Source organism: Thalassophryne amazonica, chromosome 6 (genome assembly GCF_902500255.1).
Source record: "Thalassophryne amazonica chromosome 6, fThaAma1.1, whole genome shotgun sequence".
Classification (NCBI taxonomy): Eukaryota; Metazoa; Chordata; class Actinopteri; order Batrachoidiformes; family Batrachoididae; genus Thalassophryne; species Thalassophryne amazonica.
Window position 1 is genome coordinate 30,184,459 of NC_047108.1, and position 21,027 is coordinate 30,205,485.

At 41.6% G+C, this 21,027-nt stretch overlaps 1 protein-coding gene across 1 annotated transcript in view; it reads right to left on the minus strand.

The window, feature by feature from the left end:
* Positions 1–21,027, minus strand: part of nphp4 (nephronophthisis 4) — an 804,312-nt gene that overhangs the window by 228,313 nt on the left and 554,972 nt on the right. Inside the window, exon 15 of the mRNA XM_034171910.1 lies at positions 16,421–16,608. Within this exon, the coding sequence (XP_034027801.1) occupies positions 16,421–16,608 (188 nt within the window). The remainder of the gene's footprint in view (positions 1–16,420; positions 16,609–21,027) is intronic.

Sequence of the window (21,027 nt, forward strand, 5' to 3'; positions counted from 1 at the left end):
AAACTTTAAGTTTGTAAAAAATATAGGATGAATGAATGAATGCCATGCAGTAGCTTAGCTTAACTTAACAATGGGGCCTTGGCCCAAAAATAAAAATAAGGCGTTAATGAAAGAGAGAAGAAAAGAGAGTTACAGAGCGCTCCAAGAGAGTGAGCGAGACTCGGTTCTTTTTTAAGGGGGACTGACGTCACCAAACTCCGCCCATTTAGGGTGTGTAGTTTCACAGACCACTTCACATGTTCACGGGGCAGATAGAAATGATTCAACTTTTTAAACACATTAACTATTTTGAAATACTATTTGTCCTAAGACACTCAAATGGATACACATTATTAATCGTCACTTAAACACTTCATTTGGTTAATGCAGAATACTTCAACATATTGATGATGGAGGAAGAATGACACAAACAACCTCAGTGGCAAGAACACATATCAATAAATGGAATGACTACATGCAAAGCATTTTGTTTGATTAATCAATACAAACATTAGAAGTGTTTTATATATGAATAAAAATAAATACTGATGCAATTCTTTTTTTATTTTAAAAGAATGTCTTGTTCTTCACTTAAACCTAAATATAATAGCTGCTTGTCACGATAAAGTTTATGACCACATGTTATCATGGGGGAAGAGTCCTCTAGCAGTGAGGAGAGGTTCTGTCCAGGGCTTGAAGTCATAAAATTTGGGTTCTCCTAGCTTAGAGAAGCTCAGATTCTGATGTGAAGCAATTATAATGTCATGTAATTCATAATGACCGGAGTTTAACCGATAAACCAGGCAAGGCTCCTTTTGAAGAACTTTGAATTACAGTTTTGTTTTTCTCTGCGAAACTGTGTTGGACCATCGGGGGATGTCTCCAAGCTTATCTGAAGATCACCAGATGACTTAAGAATTTCTCAACAGGGGGTGGAAGCACAGTCTTTGTCTCCAGTTGAAAACTCAGGTTTTTGTTGAGACAGCATTAATGTATTTATTTAATCAGGACGAATCAAGGCCATGCGCTACACGTACATCCATCTCCACCCCAACATTCAGAAGTATCAAAAGTGAAATGACCAGGGAAATATGCAGTGCATCATACCAAAATCTTTGCTGAAATACATACATTTCTACAGGTATTGTTCTACTGCCGACATGTAGAGGTGATGCTGGGAAACAATTAACACACCCATGTGTTTGGAATTATGTGGGTGCATATAAAAGCATGCGCAAAGTGATGTGGAAAATAGCACTAACAATGGCTGCGAGTGTTGTTAGAAGACCTTCCAAATGGCGCAATCCGACATGAGCGTGTATTCAGGAAATGCAAGGATTTACTTGCAAGTGATGATAATTGGCTAACAAGCTGATTTTGTTTACCAAGGCCAAAGTTACTGCAGTTGCCCACAGAATTGTGGCCGGCCCAGGCCGTGATATAGCGAGGAGCCAGGGGTTGTCTGTGCCCACACAGGTGCTGACCACGCTCGGCTTCCTGGTAACAGGGGCGTTCCAGCGGGACCTGGCCAATCAGTCAGGAGTGTGCCAGTCAACCTTGCACCGAGCCATGCCAGTGGTGTGGAATGCAATTATCTGAATGTTATCCAGGTACATCATATTCCAACATTAAAGCACAGTTTGCAGTGAGAGCCTGATTAGGTGCCATCATATGATGAATGTTTTTGTTAATAGGAAACATTATCATTCTATCAATGTTCAAATCATATGTGATGTGCAAATGCATCTAACATTGTGGCTAGGTGGCCTGGTTCAACATGACTCATTCACGACTCATTCATCGCGATCAGCTTGGGACTCCGACAGGGGCGGACGCATTCCTCCCCTCTACTCTCCTCTTTTTTCTGTTCTCTATGTCTGCTCTGACCTTCAAAGTCCCAGCTTCACCACAGAGTGAATTCTTCAAACTAAGATTTGATCAGCTGGTCTCTCAAAGCTATTGACACCATTTTTTTCAACAAGGAAATCAGGGTTGGGGGACCCTGCGTGCCCTGATGGAACCTACCCAGCGGGCTATGCTCTCAACGCCTGAGAGAGACGGAGTGTGACATGCTTGGCTCCACTCTCTGTGGAAAATGTTGAGGATTTATTTTTATTCTCTTTATGGTGGGACGTTTGGCGCTGATTGGTTTGTGTGCTGACCTGACCCACAGGAATATTAGCAAGATGGCTGCTTCCAGAATCTCATCCCCTCATACGTCCGTCATGATTCATGAGTTGGACAATGCTGTGTAATCTCAGACTGCGTGAACTCTTGAACTCAAACACAAAATGGAGACCATCTTGGAGCAAATACGTTGTATTGCAAAGGAATGTGTTGCTGAGGACCAAAGAATATTCTTCATAAATTTGGACTCGAGACGGTCAGAGGTGCAGTAAATGGAATTCTGTATCTCTCCGCCTAACATCAACATGGCAGCCTTATGGGCTCCTGAATGTCAAATACCCTGCTCTTCCCCCAGAATGATCTGCGGCCTTGGTGAAGAAATTCTGCTCCCCCTGCTCATCTATCTAACCCCCCCCCCCCCCCCCCCCCCAGCCTGCTGTTGCCTAGCTACATCAGACTTTACACACACATGGACAGAAATTTAACTCTTCTGCACACGATGCATGTCTCCATCCTTCCATCCCTATTACCCTCTCCCCTCCCCCGTGTCTCTCCACCCCCCTCACCCTGGCTTCCTCCCTGCCACCTCGAAGGCAGCGTTGTTTTTACTGCTCCAGCCTTCAACTCCCCAAGCTGGGCGGCGCGGGCCCCGCCTGCTGTGGCCTTCACCCACTTTACCTCAATTCGGATGATGGACTGCTTCAAGTTTAGTGCACATAAACAATATCAAATGTATATGTCAAATGTGTATGTCTTTAATTCTGATGTGTGCCATTATTACAGTAAACAAGTAATAATTGTGGATTAATTGCTGTATGTTGTCTGCGGTAATTGGAGTGTAAACGTAATTTCGTTGTTGTTGCACTAATGACACTAATGACAATGACAATAAATCTCATCTCTCATCTCATCCTGACTAACAGCAAGGTTGGGGCAGCCCAGTATCACGCCTTTTTTTAATGCTCCTGTTATGACATTTCTGTGGCATTTTTTTTTTTATTTACTATTCCACCCCTAACCACTTCTCCTAACCCTAACTATAACATAACCGTTTCCATTCCCCTAACCTTAGCCATAACCCCCCACCAGAAGTCCTCAACCTGTTACCCCACATTTCATGCCCCCTTCTGTCATGTGCGCCATGAGTAGTTTATTCGTGTAATTGTTCCGAATGAAAACCAGCACAGGTACATCTGGGCATGTGCGCATTCAAATATGTATTTTGTTTTTATTAACAAAATAATAACAAATTTAGTCACTCGGGAGGAGCTCGGAGTCGAGCCGCTGCTCCTCCACATCGAAAGGAGTCAGTTGAGGTGGCTCGGGCATCTTTTCCGGATGCCCCCTGGACGCCTCGCTGGAGAGGTGTTCCGGGCACGTCCCACTGGGAGGAGGCCCCGGGGAAGACCCAGGACACGCTGGAGGGACTACATCTTGGGGTTCCCCCGGAGGAGCTGGGGGACGTGTGTGTGGATCGGGAGGTCTGGGTGGCGTTGCTTGAGCTGCTGCCCCCGCGACCCGACTCCAGATAAAGCGGAAGAAAATGGATGGATGGATGGGTTTTTATTAACATTAATTTTTTGGTTTATTTATTGTGAAACTACAACCCCTGGCAAAAACTATGGAATCACTGGCCTCGGAGGATATTCATTCAGCTGTTTAATTTTGTAGAAAAAAAGCAGATCACAGACATGACACAAAACTAAAGTCATTTCAAATGGCAACTTTCTGGCTTTAAGAAACACTATAAGAAATCAAGAAAAAAAATTGTGGCAGTCAGTAACCGTTACTTTTTTAGACCAAGCAGAGGGAAAAAAATATGGAATCATTCAATTCTAAGGAAAAAATTATGGAATCACCCTGTAAAGTTTCATCCCCAAAACTAACACCTGCATCAAATCAGATCTGCTCGTTAGTCTGCATCTAAAAAGGAGTGATCACACCTTGGAGAGCTGTTGCACCAAGTGGACTGACATGAATCATGGCTCCAACATGAGAGATGCCAATTGAAACAAAGGAGAGGATTATCAAACTCTTAAAAGAGGGTAAATCATCATGCAATGTTGCAAAAGAGGTTGGTTGTTCACAGTCAGCTGTGTCTAAACTCTGGACCAAATACAAACAACATGGGAAGGTTGTTAAAAGCAAACATACTGGTAGACCAAGGAAGACATCAAAGCGTCAAGACAGAAAACCTAAAGCAATATGTCTCAAAAATCGAAAATGCACAACAAAACAAATGAGGAACGAATGGGAGGAAACTGGAGTCAACGTCTGTGACCGAACTGTAAGAAACCGCCTAAAGGAAATGGGATTTACATACAGAAAAGCTAAACGAAAGCCATCATTAACACCTAAACAGAAAAAAACAAGGTTACAATGGGCTAAGGAAAAGCAATCACGGACTGTGGATGACTGGATAAAAGTCATATTCAGTGATGAATCTCGAATCTGCATTGGGCAAGGTGATGATGCTGGAACTTTTGTTTGGTGCCGTTCCAATGAGATTTATAAAGATGACTCCCTGAAGAGAACATGTAAATTTCCACAGTCATTGATGACATGGGGCTGCATGTCAGGTAAAGGCACTGGGGAGATGGCTGTCATTACATCATCAATAAATGCACAAGTTTACGTTGATATTTTGGACACTTTTCTTATCCCGTCAATTGAAAGGATGTTTGGGGATGATGAAATAATTTCTCAAGATGATAATGCATCTTGCCATAGAGCAAAAACTGTGAAAACATTCCTTGCAAAAAGACACATAGGGTCAATGTCATGGCCTGCAAATAGTCCAGATCTTAATCCAATTGAAAATCTTTGGTGGAAGTTGAAGAAAATGGTCCATGACAAGGCTCCAACCTGCAAAGCTGATCTGGCAACAGCAATCAGAGAAAGTTGGAGCCAGATTGATGAAGAGTACGGTTTGTCACTCATTAAGTCCATGCCTCAGAGACTGCAAGCTATTATAAAAGCCAGAGGTGGTGCAACAAAATACTAGTGATGTGTTGGAGCGTTCTTTTGTTTTTCATGATTCCATAATTTTTTCCTCAGAATTGAGTGATTCCACATTTTTTTTCCCTCTGCTTGGTCTAAAAAAGTAACCGTTACTGACTGCCACAATTTTTTTTTCCTGATTTCTTATAGTGTTTCTTAAAGCCAGAAAGTTACCATTTGAAATGACTTTAGTTTTGTGTCATGTCTGTGATCTGCTTTTTTTTTTTTTTACAAAATTAAACAACTGAATGAACATCCTCTGAGGCCGGTGATTCCATAATTTTTGCCAGGGGTTGTAGAGGTTCCTAACAGCCCCCTGTGTTCAGTATTTGTCAATAAATGCGTGTGTAATGTTGTAAATGTCACACACTGTCAACCTGTTGGGATTTGCCCTTTGAGTGTTTACTTGCAATGGATTTGTGTGCTGTTCTCATGTCCTGTTTTATTTTTCTGTTACACTCACTCAATGGGTTGAGTCCCCCTCTAGTTTTGGTTATGTACTTCATTCTGGTTGTCGTATAGTTTTCAATGTGATTTCTGTTATTTGCTTGTTTTCTTATTTTCACACTGTTTTCTGCAGTTACCTTAAGTGCACCTTTGCTTTTCAGTGTGATTTATGTTAATTGCTTGTTTTTTTATTTTCACACTGTTTTCTGTACTTACCTTATGTGCACCTTTGCTGTATTATGTTCTACTCACCTGCAGACTCTGTTTAATTGTGATAACTGTTTATTAGTTGTCACATGACCTTTGACCCCACCACACAAAATCTTCCAATTTGTTCAGTCAACTCCTCCTGTGCACTTGCTCCTCCTCCTACCCCTGATTCAACACACTTGTTCCTTCATCAGTTTGGTTATTTAACCACTTCCTTATTTGTCAGTCATTGGCGGTCCATTGTGTAGGTCTCATGTGTAAACTCCTCAACCAGGTTCTTGTATATTCTTGTGTGTAAGTACTGTTTCTTGTGATTTCCTCAGTTTTTGACATTTTGGTAATTCTGGTCCTGCTTTTTGATCTTTCACTTTCGCACTGCATGTATGAGATATTTTGGGACTGTTCATTTTTTGGAACTATTTCACAATGAATCACCATGGTTGATAAAATCCTTTGTGTCCACACTGCCCTGCATGTCTCCACTTCATCTGTAGCTCATACTCGGTATAATTTCTTTTCTGGGTTCATGTTGACTGATCTGATGGAGGGGAATTTCACAGCGCATATTTATGTGCATTTGCATATTGAAACAGGTGTGGATAGGGAGAAGCATGGTACATGTGCATGTGCGCTCAATTCCACGTTCAGGGGATGGAAAAATGGACCGTGTGTGGATCCATGCGTATGCACACTTTGATACATCAGAACATTTTTGTCCTTACGCCAGTTTCTGGGTTTTGGCGTATGCTATGTTTCAGTAGGAAATCCCCGCAAGTCTTTGGACATGTACTGGGGCTTCCTGTCTTATTGTATGGCTGTAAGGACGGTAGCCAGTGACTAAATTCAATGACTTTGGGGACAGCTGGAATAACTTCGTGTCAAACAAATAGTGAATGATGAAGAAAAAGATGAGGCATATCGCTTGAATTGTGAGGGAACATGACATTTTGGCCATGTGGAGTGTTTCTCTGGGCATAATCCAGCATAGAGGTTCCTCGGCCCTGAGGACCAGCTGGATGCAACAGATATATAGCTTCTTTTGGAAGTTGGAGATGGACTGGCTGTATACTTGGCTAGTTGCCAACCAGGACACAAGGCAGGTCTGTGGTGTGGTGGATGCCACAACCAACTAAACTAGAGGTCTGTGAGAAAGCTCACAAAATGATACCACCCCCTCCCCAACCCACCCACGCTTGCATGAATTACATATCAGTGTAAGTATACTTACACTGATATGTAATCCTGAAAATACAGCACTAGTACAAGACAGTATTTGGATTACAAGACATGTTTGGTTGCTTTTTTTACTACTTTGGGAGGGGCAACTTATGCTCCAGTGAAACTTGTATACCGAAAAGTCACACATTCATTATTGAAAATAATAATCACTAGACACATACAGTCCAGAAAATACAGTAATCATGACCTAAAGCCTCAACCTCTTCTATGATATTGCCGCAGAAATTAAGGATCATGTTTGCAATATGAGAGTATGAATTCTTTATTTGAATACTAAGAAACAAAATTATTGTGGTGCTGAATAACATCTTTTTTAGAATTTCAATGGTTAAAAAAAGAAAGGGACTACACTGTTAAGAAATATTGAGTCTAAAAGCTATTCTTTAACCTTAAAATACACTTGAAACTATCACCTGACTAGTCTGCAGACAACTGGCTGAAAAAAAATTAAATTTGTTGTGTTGCATTAAAAGGTGTCCAAACATATGCAATACATCATATTGTCATTTATATTTTTATTTAATTTTCATCATGTTTTAGATTTCACTGTGATTTTACAGAGCCTAATCTCAAAATAGTACGATGAAACAGTTTTTTGTTTTTTTTTTTGAAGGTGAGCTGTTTCTTCCACTGGTAATGGCAAATTTCCGCCTGGCTCTCGGGTTCAAATGGTCTGTGCCACTGAGCACAGATTTTCCAAAAAATGAACTGAATTGTTACTGAAACATCAGCCGCTTCAACGTCCCGAGGCTGTGAAATGCTTTACCAGCAGCTCAGAACACAGCTGAGGAGGACAGCTGAACAGAGATTCACTTTGTCTCCGCTGAATGGAAAAACCGCCAAAATCCTTGAGTGTTTACCCAGAGTTACTCCCGTGAGTAGAGCTGATGATACATTTTGAAATTTAGTTTATTTGACAGTTGAAAGGCTTGGTGTTTGCTCAGCAGGAAAACGGCAAGAGAGGGGGAGAGAGAGAGAGAGAGAGAGAGAGATAAAGAGAGTGAGGGAGAGAGAGAGGGAGAGAGAGCAAGGAAGAGAGAGAGAAAGAGAGACAGAGAGGGGAGAGAGAGCAAAGGAGGGAGGGAGAGGGAGAGAGAGCAAAGGAGGGAGGGAGAGGGAGAGAGAGAGGAAGAGAGAGACAGAGAGCGAAAGAGGGGAGAGAGAGTGAGGAAGAGAGAGAGAGAGAGAGAGAGAGAGGGAGAGAGAGCACTTTTACATAGCGTGTGTTCGCCACGTGTAGCTTTCTATGCTCATGCTACATCTATCAGGTAGGATGGTCAGGAATGGTAGGACACAAATGCATGGCTCCAACAGACATCTCTGATTGTTAGAAGGCTTTACTGAAGTGGATAGCAGTGGTCGGTACACATGTGGGAAGTCCAACAAAAACAGCAGTACAGAAATCATCAGGCAATATGGCGTGGTCAAGGCAACAGGCAGGAGGTCAGGTACACACTATGAGGCAGGCATGAACAAGAATGCAGGTATAGAGCTGGAATGAAGGCACAAGGCATGACAAACTGGCAAGGGACAAAACCACCTACTGAGCTTATATAACCCCAGGTGGTAATCAGTAAATCAGGAACAGGTGCACATGGAAAGCACCAGGAGCAGGGTGTGGCCAGAGACTGAGAGAAACGCCCATCACCAAGAATCAAGAGAGACAAGAGAAACAGAGACAGACAGGCCCAAGCAGAAATATCCCAGCAAGAGAATAAACTAACCAAAGCCCTGATAATAGTCCAGTCAATCTAAGCCAAAAAAGGGCCAAACCTCACACTAACTGCAAGAGAAATGAAACCACTTGTATTCTTTTCCTCTGAGCCTGCCCTACCTCTGACTCAAAATCCCAAAAAATCCAAGGTGTGGAACATGGTGAATTTCAAGGTTGATTTCATTGTGTCTGGCCTTTTCAGTCGTGTATGGGGTATGAAGAAAATACTGTAAATATGTATTTTTTTCAGGATTTCATTCCATTTGGTGTCTAACCCTGTTTTTTGGGGCCACTCTTTCAGATGAAAATGATTAGAAGTACATAAAATGGTTGCTTGTACTCATAACTGGGGTACCCCTACCCCTGAACATCAATTTCGATGCTTTTGGGTTACTAACATTTCAATTTCCTGGTGATAAATTATAGCAAATAGAGTGATACCACTCATTTTGTACAAGTATAGGTCCATTAAATGACACATTCAAAGACAAATTCAACTGTGGGTTACAGTTACATAATGTGTGGTTTGTGGTAAGTTAAAGTAGTGTATATTATCCTAACCTGCAGCTTTCTTTCTTGCAGGAAATGGATACTTGCGTTTTCTGCAATGAGCGTCTCAGCAATGGGAAGCCCCTCTCAACTGTGCAAGACAAGGGTATCAAAGGAATCAATAACTCTGCTGAGCTTGCTGGCGTAAGAATAGAAATCAAGTCAGGGCAAAAGGTGCACAGAGACTGTCGGCGGGATTTCAAAATGGATGCTGGGCGAAAAAAGTGAAAAGCTGAAACATCTCCTTCTGAAGACAGGCGGCAAAGTTTACATTCATCCAAGAATACTTTCGTGTATAAGGAACATTGTTTTGTGGAACTGCCGACAAGTATGGGGTAAAAAGAAAGAGGTTTCGCTTTTGCCTGTTCGAACTTTGCCAAGCAAAGACAAACTTCTCACTATTTTTGACTCCCAAGGTGATTCTTGGGTTGAGACAGTACAGTCCAGAATACAGTTTGTGAGTGATATGCATGCAGGGGATGCTGTTTATCACACATCCTGTGATAGTAACTTTCGCACAGGTAAACAGATCCCGGGTCGTTTTTCGACGAGTGGCTGTGATGCCAATAAATCCAAGGCTGATCGACCAAAACATGTTTGTAGAGAGGAAGCCTTTTTGCAGGTTGTGGAAAATCTGCAAGATCGTGATGAGGAACAGACTATACTGTACGATCTGATTGCTGAAATGACGGACATCCTGAAAGATTCGGAATGCAAGGCATATGGATTGACTCATATGAAAGACCGACTCTATGAACACTTTGGTGATAGAATTATCATCACTGAAATAAATGGGAAAAAAAATGTTGTGACATTCAGGCAAAAGGCTGCATCAATACTTGGTGATTTTTTTCACCAAGCTAAGACAACCAATGAAGAGGCTGAGAAGCTTTGATTGATTAAAGCAGCAGCGAGCCTGATCAAGACTGACATTAAATGTACAGAGCAATCTAAAGACATTTACCCAACCACTTTTGAAATGTCTACTGTGGAAGAAGCTACTGCTTTCTTGCCTCAGTCCCTGGTAATCCTTTTAAATGATTTGTTTGCAGGGAAAGATAAGGGACTCAAAGTAGCTTCATAGGACAGGCGGTAATGCAGGCAACACGTCCTAGAATTCTCATTGCTCCATTGCAATTGGGCTTGGGAGTTGAGATGCACTCTCACTTTGCATCAAAGTTCTTAAATGATACATTGTACAAACATGGTTTTGCCATCTCATATTCAGAACTCCAAAATTATAATCATCGTGCAGCTGTACAGAAAGGTGTAGAGATACCAGGTTTCACCCCAGGCCATTTTATACAGTATGCCACCGACAACATAGACCACAACATTAGAACCTTGGACGGCAGTGGCACTTTTCACGGCATGAGAACTGTTGCAAACATCACACCAAAGCTAACATCTGCAAGCATTATAAAGCGTGTCTGTGTCTGCTGATGATATTGCTAGAGTAGGGCCGATTGATATAAGATTTTACTCTGCTTCAAGTGATGGTATGAAATGCCTGAACTATGATATAAGACTTTACTCTGCTTCAAGTGATGGTATGAAATGCCTGAACTATAAGAAACTTCAGTTGCCACGGTATGAAGAGCACACAGCAGACATTGATCTTTTGTGGAAGTTAGCATTCGCTGTTCGTCCTCAGAGACCTAGCTGGTCTGGTTTCATGCAGTCGATATTGAAAGGTGAACACCCTGGGCAGGCCTCAGTCATGCTCCTACCCAGGATTGACATGAACCCCTCAGATCCTACATGTATATACTCTACATTGCATTTCGTATTTGACCATGCCCACAAATACGGAGTAGTACCAATCATAACATTTGATCAACCTCTCTGGTGCAAAGCAACCACAATCATTGAAAATGAGTCAGCAAGTAGTTCTTTAAGGTTACTTGTTCTCAGACTTGGTGGTTTCCATACACTGAGTTTTCTGGCCTGTGTTGGTCATCTCATGCAGGGTTCTGGTCTGAAAAAAGTTTTGGAGAAGGTGTTTGCTGGTAACACTGTTGCCCATATTCTAAGTGGAAAAGCTGTTTCAAGAGCACTGCGTGGATATTTTCTATTGGACACTGCTCTGAGTAAGATACTGCTCTATAAGGTGCATGGAATTGAGAGTCAACCCAGTACACAGTGTGACGGTGTGGAAGAAGAGTCAGAGGATGTAGAATTAGCAGATGACCTAGATGAGGACAACGATGATGACATTGATCAAGATATCGGTTGACAAGCGCAACACTACTCCATCTGCCTTGAAGGCTGGGAGTGCAGAATCAGAGTTCCACCATCTGGTACTGACAAAACATGCTGACATGTATGACCAGTTGGTTGCAGGTGATATAGCCCCAGAAGATATTGAATTCTCAGCAGCCATCGCCACTATCAGAGATCTGATAAATGATAAAGTGAGCCATGGAACAGAAAGAACAACTCAATTATGGCTAATGTACATGAGGATGATTTCCATCATTAGAAAGTTCATTACCTCAGAAAGAACGAGTAACTGGCCTTTACACTTGGAAGCAATGCATGAAATGCTGCCTTACCTAGCTGCAGCAGGTCATAATCTGTACACAAAATCTGTCCACATTTATTTACATAAAATGTGTGATCTACGGGACACAAACTCTGTGGTCTATGAACATTTCACCAGTGGATTACATGCGGTGAGGACGTCAGACAGGTATTGGGCTGGTCATTCCCCAGACCTGGTGATCGAACAGGTCCTCATGCGAAGTTTGAAGACAACAGGAGGACTGACAAGAGGACGAGGAATGACCGAAATCCAAAGACTCGTATGGGCCTTATCCAGTCCTGTCTGTGCTGAGGTCAATCAGGCGAAGCAGAATCTGACGTCGGTTGCCTACACTACGCGTGAACAGCATACAGACTTTTCAGTGGCACGCCAGAAAATAGATGCAGATGATGTGAATAAGCTTGTCACATTCATTCAGGACAAGGAAATTTTTGGAAATGATCAAAATCTCAGAAACTTAGTGAATGGTGTGTTAGCAACAGAAAGTGTGAATGCGCAGAAAGCAGAGGATGTTGGGTGCAAGATCTTGGGGGGAATGCAGGGGAAACAGGTCAGGAACTACACATTTAGGAAAAAGGACCAAGCTATAACAATGGACTCGAAGTCAAAGATTGCAATTGATGGTGATGATGTAACCACTGACCCTCTTCTCCTCTTCCAAAGATTGGTCATGGTTAGCACGCAGAAAGAAAGTCTTGAGGAAGCATTCTGCTATGAACTCTGTGGCTATCCTCCGGCTCTAATTGAAAAAAGAAATGTCCTCCTGAAAGCAAATAAGCCTGTTCTTGCTAATGCCATCTGGGATGAGGCTGGAAATGTATCTGATGATGAGCAGAAACAGACTGAAACTGGAAAACCCACATACATCCTTGACGGAGGTGCTCTCCTGCATAAAATCCTATGGGATGTAGGCACGACATACAATGCTATCTGCCAAAGCTATGTCTCCCATGTTAAAAAGTACGGGACACCAGTCATAGTGTTTGATGGTTACCAGAGTGGACCAAATCCAAAGGATGGCACGCAAACCCGATGCACAGCTACCAAGTCAGCTTTGAGCATTCAGTTCAATGCAAACATGCCTCTCCAAATGAAAAAGGACGAATTCTTGGCAAACAACGAGAACAAGCAGCGCTTTATTCACCTTCTTGGCAAATATCTAGAAATGGCAGGGTGTGAGATCTTACATGCAAAAGGAGATGCTGATGTTCTGATTGTTAAGACTGTGCTGGATGTGGCAAGGAAAAGAGACACCATATTAGTTGGCAGTGACACTGACCTCCTAGTATTGCTAATCTATTACACAACAAAGAAACATAAGAAAATATATTTAATGCCACCACCCAAATCCGGATCTCCTGCTCATTTCCTTGACATCCACAGAGTGCAAGAAGTCCTAGGTGACAAGGTTTGCAGTAATATCCTGTTTCTGCACGCAATCCTTGGATGTGACACGACGTCAAGGTTATTTGGACAAGGAAAGGCTCTGGGTTTTTCACTGGTGAAGAACAAATTGTTTCTTGAGGCAGCTGAGGCTTTCAAAACAGTGGGAGCTTCCCAATCTCACATAGTCGCAGCTGGAGAAAAGGCATTGCTTTCAATATACAAGGGAAAGGATAACTTAAACAAACTTCAACACACAAAATGTAGAACTGTTAGCCACCAGAAAACAAGTTACTCACCCCAAATCGCTTCCGCCAACACAAGCCGTGGCCAAGTACCATTCTCTGAGGGTGTATCACCTGGTACAGACTTGGCAGGGTCTTGAATTAAATGCTCAGGAATGGGGCTGGAAGGTACAAGGGGGGACACCAGTTCCAATATCAACTGATATAGACTATGCCCCAAAAGAACTGCAAAGGTTAGTTCGATGCGGATGCAAATCTGGCTGCGGAACAAAACATTGTGGCTGTAGGCAACTCCAAGTTCTGTGCAATCCAGCTTGTGGGGAAAGCAGGGGTATTTGTGAAAACATGTCTGATGAGAAGACTGACAAATTTAACTGACATTTCTATCTGATAACCTCAAGAATGATGATTGCAACATTGCTCATCCTAAAAAATGCCACCTTGACTGAATTCCTCAATCTGCTGCTACCGGTACTCTAGTGAGGTAGGAGAACCCATAGTATGACCCCCAGGAATGTGGTAAACATATATAACTGAAATTTAGTAAGAATAAGCCCTAACTCAAGAGATTTAACAGTTAACTCTAAATTCACTGATGTCATAATCGTTTTTTTGTGATGATCCCCAGTTTCGACAGGTCCCTAATATTGAAATATTAAATCCCAAAAAATCCATGTTCCACTCATGGAATTTTTTGGGATTTTTAATATGTTATTTGATGTACCTAAAGGAGCAAAATAAAAGTGATTTAATTTCTCTTGCAATTAGTGGGAGGTCTAACCTTATTTTGACTGGACTATAATATACGAGGGCTGTCAATAAAGTAACGGTCCTTTTTATTTTTTTCAAAAACTATATGGATTTCATTCATATGTTTTTACGTCAGACATGCTTGAACCCTCGTGCGCATGCGTGAGTTTTCCACGCCTGTCGGTGACGTCATTCGCCTGTGAGCACTCCTTGTGGGAGGAGTCGTCCAGCCCCTTGTCGGAATTCCTTTGTCTGAGAAGTTGGCGCGTTGTTTGATCAAAATTTTTTCTAAACCTGTGAGACACATCGAAGTGGACACGGTTCGAAAAATTAAGCTGGTTTTCAGTGAAAATTTTAACAGCTGATGAGAGATTTTGAGGTGATTCTGTCGCTTTAAGGACTTTTCACGGTGTGAGACGTCGCGCAGCGCTCTCAGGCGGCGTCATCAGCCTGTTTCAAGCTGAAAACCTCCACATTTCAGGCTCTATTGATCCAGGACGTCGTGAGAGAACAGAGAAGTTTCAGAAGAAGTCGGTTTCAGCATTTTATCCGGATATTCCACTGTTAAAGGAGATTTTTTTAATGAAAGACGTGCAGACGGATCTGCGCGTCGGGATGCAGCCGACGCGGTGCGGCGGCACAGGAAAAACACCTCCGTGTTGATAACCATTTGTAAAATCCAGGTGGCTTTTGATGGCTTTCAGTGGAGTGAGTATATGAGAAATTGTTTAACAGGCAGGACATGTTCCAACTTGTCCTTAAGGCTTTCAACAGAGGTGTTTTTGAAAAAAATAAAAAGGACCGTAACTTTATTGACAGCCCTCGTAAAACTAACAAAATTCAAACCCTGACAACATCACAGCAGTTATGTAAGCAATCCAGGGTTTTTTTCTGATTGATTAAAATTGTGTTAATGGCGGCATTTTTGAAGTTGTTGATGATGGATGAATTTTGCTTAAATGCCGACTTTCAGAGGGAGATATTTCAGTTGTAAGAGCTCCTTATTTTCATTGATACGCATCAATCATTAGTTTATAGCACAGTCTATCTTCCCAGCTGTATTTTATCAGTGGGTGTTCTTTTCAAAATATTTAAAAAGTCCAAATGTCTATAAACCCTCAACTTTTAGCATATAAATGATATATCATGACTCAGCGCCTGAGCGGTGCACCAAATACTAACAGACCTGGGTTCAGAGTCCAGATTTGAAGTGGATCCAGACCATGAATTATGAGTGATGGAGATTTTATGAGTTGTTATCATTTATTTAATTAATCATTGCCTGCTTACATGATATTCAATGTAATCAAAAGTAGTCTGAGTTAAGTTTCTGTTTCTTGTGAAATGAACTGTATCAACTATCTGTTATCTGTGTGATGTGGGAGTGAAACCAGCCACAAGACTGAAAGAATGTGTCCTAGCTGACTTGTTAAAGGATTCTACATTTATTATTGTCTGAATTATATTATTTTATACTTCATTTACTCATTTAATCATAATAATTATGTACCCATTCATATATGGTGCATTTAAGCTAAATGATTGCTCAGCCACAGTGATGAACTAAAGATTGTTTCAGGACTCTGTTGACATCGAAACTTAACTGCTTACTCCCTTCTTTCAGTGAAAGAAATGAGCATGTTTCACAGGAAACCGTAACTCACAAGCAACCGTTCACCCCTCCCTTCCCCAAACACAATGTACCCTGATGCTACGTTGTATTGTTTATGATTTTTTTTCTTTTCTAATAAAAGGGCAGAGCGCCGGAGGGGCGGCGGAGAGGAGCAGGAGAAGCAAGGTTGGTCTTAGGTTTGTACGCGCTCTCCGAAGCTTCTCCCCTTTGCGCAAAGCTCACAAAAGAGATCTTTGTCTAATGTTGTCTCTTTTTATGTGATTGTGCTTTGAGAAACTGTGTTTTGCAGGATACGATCTCAGGCACAGTTTAAGTGCCAGGTCCAGTTAGGGCAACGGACCTGACAATGAGTCAACTTTAAAATGCACTGATGTGAAATTTTTCATTCTTGTGAACATGAAAGCTTGAGCTACAAAATGTCTCAAAGGTGTTTATGGTAAAAAGAATGCTTATCACTTACAGCCCACGGTTCACACTGGTGTTGGTACTGCTACCAACCCTTCATCAACAATATTTAGTGTCCACAGGGAAATGCTGCCCATTTAAGACATGATGGATTGAGTAAGGAAAAGAACAGACTTACAGAAGTGGAGCCTTACCCGCATTGACATTACCGCTTCTGTCAATGGAGGTCAGAAAACAGGGAAGTGGATAACGAACTTTCTGTTGATCTTTCTCATTGGTCAGTAGTTTGAGATGCTGTGATGTGACAGGAGGGAAGCGATAAAACTGGAAGGTGAAGTAGATGTTGTCAGGCCAATCGGGAACAACCCCAACAGTTGGTATTCTGCCAAAAGACAGAGAGGAATGTCATTCAGGACTAATGTGAATGGGGTAACAGTGAAAAAATAAATTTAATTTTCTAATATGAGAATCACTTTTTAAATCAGGAATCCCCATAATTCAAACTCAGTTGCTGGTGGAAACAAGGGGAAAATGTAGTACCACTTTCACTGTCATCGTATGACAAATACAGCCACATAGTAATGGACAAGTAAACCAGACATTCAGCCTACTGTAAAATACAATCATTTCAAAACACTGTTGCTTTCATATTCTTTAACAATTTCATTCCTTATATTTTATTTATTTATTTATATATTTTATTATTTTATATAATTATTACAGTATTTTCCAGAGTGTACGTCAAAATTGTCAAAAAAATGCCCTTTTTGAGGAAAAAAGTCACACTTTTTATGCATTGTTGCAGTAAATTTTTTATTACCGGCATTCATTCATTTATTATTGGAGTTTATTTCTTTTGTGCTTTTGATCCTGGGAAAGCCCAACATAGATAATTACAATTATTATTAATAATGAATGTGTGCTTTTTCGGTCATACCAGAATACTAGCTGGATGACCTGCCAAAGAAAGACAGAAAGCCAGCCAGAGAGAAAGAAAGAAAGAAAAATCAAAAATTTTGCTACTTTTAAAAATTTTAAATCTGGTATAATCCTTTCTTTAAAAAACAGCACCTTTAAAGGTAGTCATGTATACATGCAGTGAGTGGGATTGAGCATTTCCTATCCATGGTTTATTTTGTGATAACTGTAATTTTATCCATGTTATAATATTATCAATAATTAAAATGATAAAGTCAATTACAAAATGGGTGTGAGGAGATTACGACCATCAACATTATCTGGGAGTATTTTGCTGTGCACAGCGTCATCATCAGGCAGAGGAGCTCATTCAGTGGCAGACTGCTGTCCCAGTCCTGCCACACGGACAGATTTAGGAAGTCTTTTGTCCCTCATGCCATCAGACTGTTTAACTCTTCCCAACACAGCAAAAAATAATCCTGTGATACATCTGATTAGACCTTTATTGATTTTTTTTGCACTACCAACAATGTTTACACTGTTTACTTCTTTGCACAACTTACACTGTTTATATTGTGTACTGTTTACATCTGCACTACCTCCTTATTACTGCATTATTACATTATATTTACTCCTCCATTATATTCTGTGAGACTGGATGCTGACAAAATTTTATTTTTATTTTTTAGTTTAGTTAGTCGTTTTTATTGAGTGGTCTATCTTCTTTTATTTATTTAATCTTATTTGTGTGTCTGGTGTAATGTGTGTCTTGTCTAATGTGCAAGCTGCTGGATGCCTTGTATGTATGTATGTATCTCTGCTCTTTCTGTTTCTCCAGGTGCTGTGTCACGGAGCTGATTTGCCTCACCTGTCTGCAATCATCACCACCTGTATTTAAGGCATGGTCTTTCTACTCCACTCGCCAGAAACTCAGCTCAGCCTCAGTACATCTGTTATGTGCAGACGCAGGTTGAGGAGCGGACCAACGTCTGACCGAACCCAGCGCTAAATAACCAGAAAGCGGTTCCACAAACAAAACGATTTTATTTCCCCTCCAGTGTAATAATTAGTGTACAACATAAATATTTGGTTTGTCTGGCGGAGTGAAGGACGGCGCGCTCTCCAGCGCCCAAATGGATCGAAGCCTCGGCGCTTCTGGACTCAGATTCACCGCCAAACACCCCCCAGGTGGACACGACAAACTGACTCTGTGAAGGATGTAAAAGGTGAGGTAAGTCAACAGAGCTACAGCAAATATCCTTCAGAGGCACACACTATCAGCAACACATTCAGGTCTGAATTTAAGCTTTATGTAAATGAGCAGTTTCTCACAACAGGTGGAGGATCATCAGTCCGTACGCCACGGCAGTGAGAAGCAAACTGCACAATTCTCATCAATGTTCAAATATACTGCGTAACAGAATGCCAAATTACTATTAACGATCATTCAGACAATAATCACCTCTGATGTGTGCTGACAGCATGTGTCCCTCACCCGTCCTCCTTCACAGGCATGATGTGTCAAACCCTGGCGCGGTCCTCAGCGTCTCACAAACGAACGTCACAAGGTCGAGTTCCCGGCAATTCTGCTTGAACCACTCATGGCTTAAATGCAGAACGCCATCTCATTATCTGCTTCAGCTGAAAGTCTTTAAGTTTGCACGTGAGCATCATCCACAGGTGCTGCGAGTCAGTAGGCCTGCACGTGAACATCCTCCACAGGTGCAGCTAATAATGCTGATGAGGGTGAAGGACTCTTCTGCCAGCACCTTCTCCACAGACAAAAACCAGTTTGCATACCACCTGGAGAGCAAAGAAAAGAAAACAACACAAAAACAGCCAGCCAAACCCCCCAACACACAACAACATCCTTCTTACTTCTGTGTGTTTCAGACAACTTTATTGATCCCTAAAAGGGCAATTACATTTACACTCCAATTACCTCAGACAAGATACAGCAATTAATCCACAATTATTATGTGTTTACTGTAATAATGGCACACATCAAAATTAAAGACAACACATATACATTTGACATTGTTTATGTGCTCTAAACTTGAATCAGTCTGTCATCTGAATTGAGGCAAAGTGGGTGAAGGCCGCAGCAGGAGGGGCCTGCGCCGCCCATCTTGGGGGTTGAAGGTTGCAGCAATAAAAACTGCGCTGCCTTTGAGGTCTCAGACACAAAGCGTGTCTGAGACCCGCTCCGCGGTTAAGGCGGTTGACATCTTGAGACAGAAATTAGTTCACCCTAAGGACAGGATCCCTAGTTACAAACAGAGCAATGTAGTGTATCATATCAGATGTCAGGAAAACTGTAATGAACACTACATAGGTGAGACGAAGAAACTTTTACACAAGAGGTTATACCAGCACCGCAGAGAGGTCGCCAGTGGACCTCAGTCTGCAGTTCATCTCCACCTGAAAGACACTAACCACACGTTTGAGGACAAGGAAGTTAAAATCTTAGCCAGAGAGAAGAAATGGTTTGAGAGAAGTGTCAAGGAAGCATTCTTTGTAAAACAGTTGAAACCCAGCCTTAACCGCGGAGCGGGTCTCAGACACGCTTTGTCCCCTGTTTACAATGTGGTACTCAGGTCAAAGCAGTTTCAGTCTTTTGTTCATGGTAATGAGTCATTCACGTCATCAGGAGAGAGTCGTCAAGGGAGCCATCAGGGGAGGCTTCCGTCCTGTCATTAGGAGAGTGCTAACTAGAGCACAATAGGTGCTAATTAGAGCTATTGTTTAGTCACTAGCCTATAGCAGTCAGCCTCTCGGTAGGTGGGGTCTGGTTAGGTTAAAAAACTCCAGCTTTTGTTGGCTTCTGGTTTATTCTTCTCTACAAGAGTCAAGACAGAAGTCAAACTACCAGAGCAAGAATTTTAGCTAAGGAAGCTTCTGTGGTTTGAAGCGAAACGTCCTCACGTCAAGCAACCCAGTCAGGTCGAAGATTCAAGCTTCTCTACTCTTGTTGTTTTTATGACTCTTGGTTTTTTATTCACCCTACTGAGGTTTCAAATCTCTCAAAATCTCGCAAACTCTCAGAGAGGTCACCGCTCTGCAAGATGACAGCAGCATTAAGAAATCCACTGAGATGCTCAGATAACACTGCAATTTAACCGCTGCACACGGACAACAGCATTAACATTGCAAGGAAAACTCTTGGTATATTGTGTCTAAAACTCTTGTGAATATATTATCTAGGTTTTTAGACATTGTTATTGTGTTTGTTTTAAGTAAACATGCGAGAATGTCATGTGGTTTCTCCGTTATTTACAATGGGAATTGTGAACCGCGGTCACTTCCTGTTCATGTCATTCTGAGGGAAAGTGAAGTTTGCTTTCTTCACTCCCTGCATATTGTCCTTTACAACAATGTTTGTGCCAGAGTAATATATATAATATATATATGTCTGAAATTAAGTTTGTGTTTATGAAGTTCCATGCAGTTTGAAGGGAGCAAACGCGAAATATTTTCAGGGGTCTCATGCATGCAGTCTCTTTAGAAATGTTATGAAAGGCATAAAAAAATACATCATTCATCATTCATTTGCAATTATGTGGTGCCTCAATGTTTTGACTGCAGCACCTCTCTGGTGGGCAAGGGATTATGGGAAATCTCAATAGGGCGAATGGAGTTAAATTTGTCTCATTTGCGGCCACGCAGGACACTGCTGCCCCCCCACATTCACACTGCCTCAATTCGGATGATGGACTGTTTTAAAGTTTAGTGTACATAAACAGTCAAATGTATATGTATGGGTGTTCTAATTCTGATGTGTGCCATTATTACGTTCAACTTGTAATAACTGTGGATTAACTGTATTTTGTCTGAGGTAACTGTGTGGGAAGAAATTTCATTGCACTTGTTGTAATGACAATCA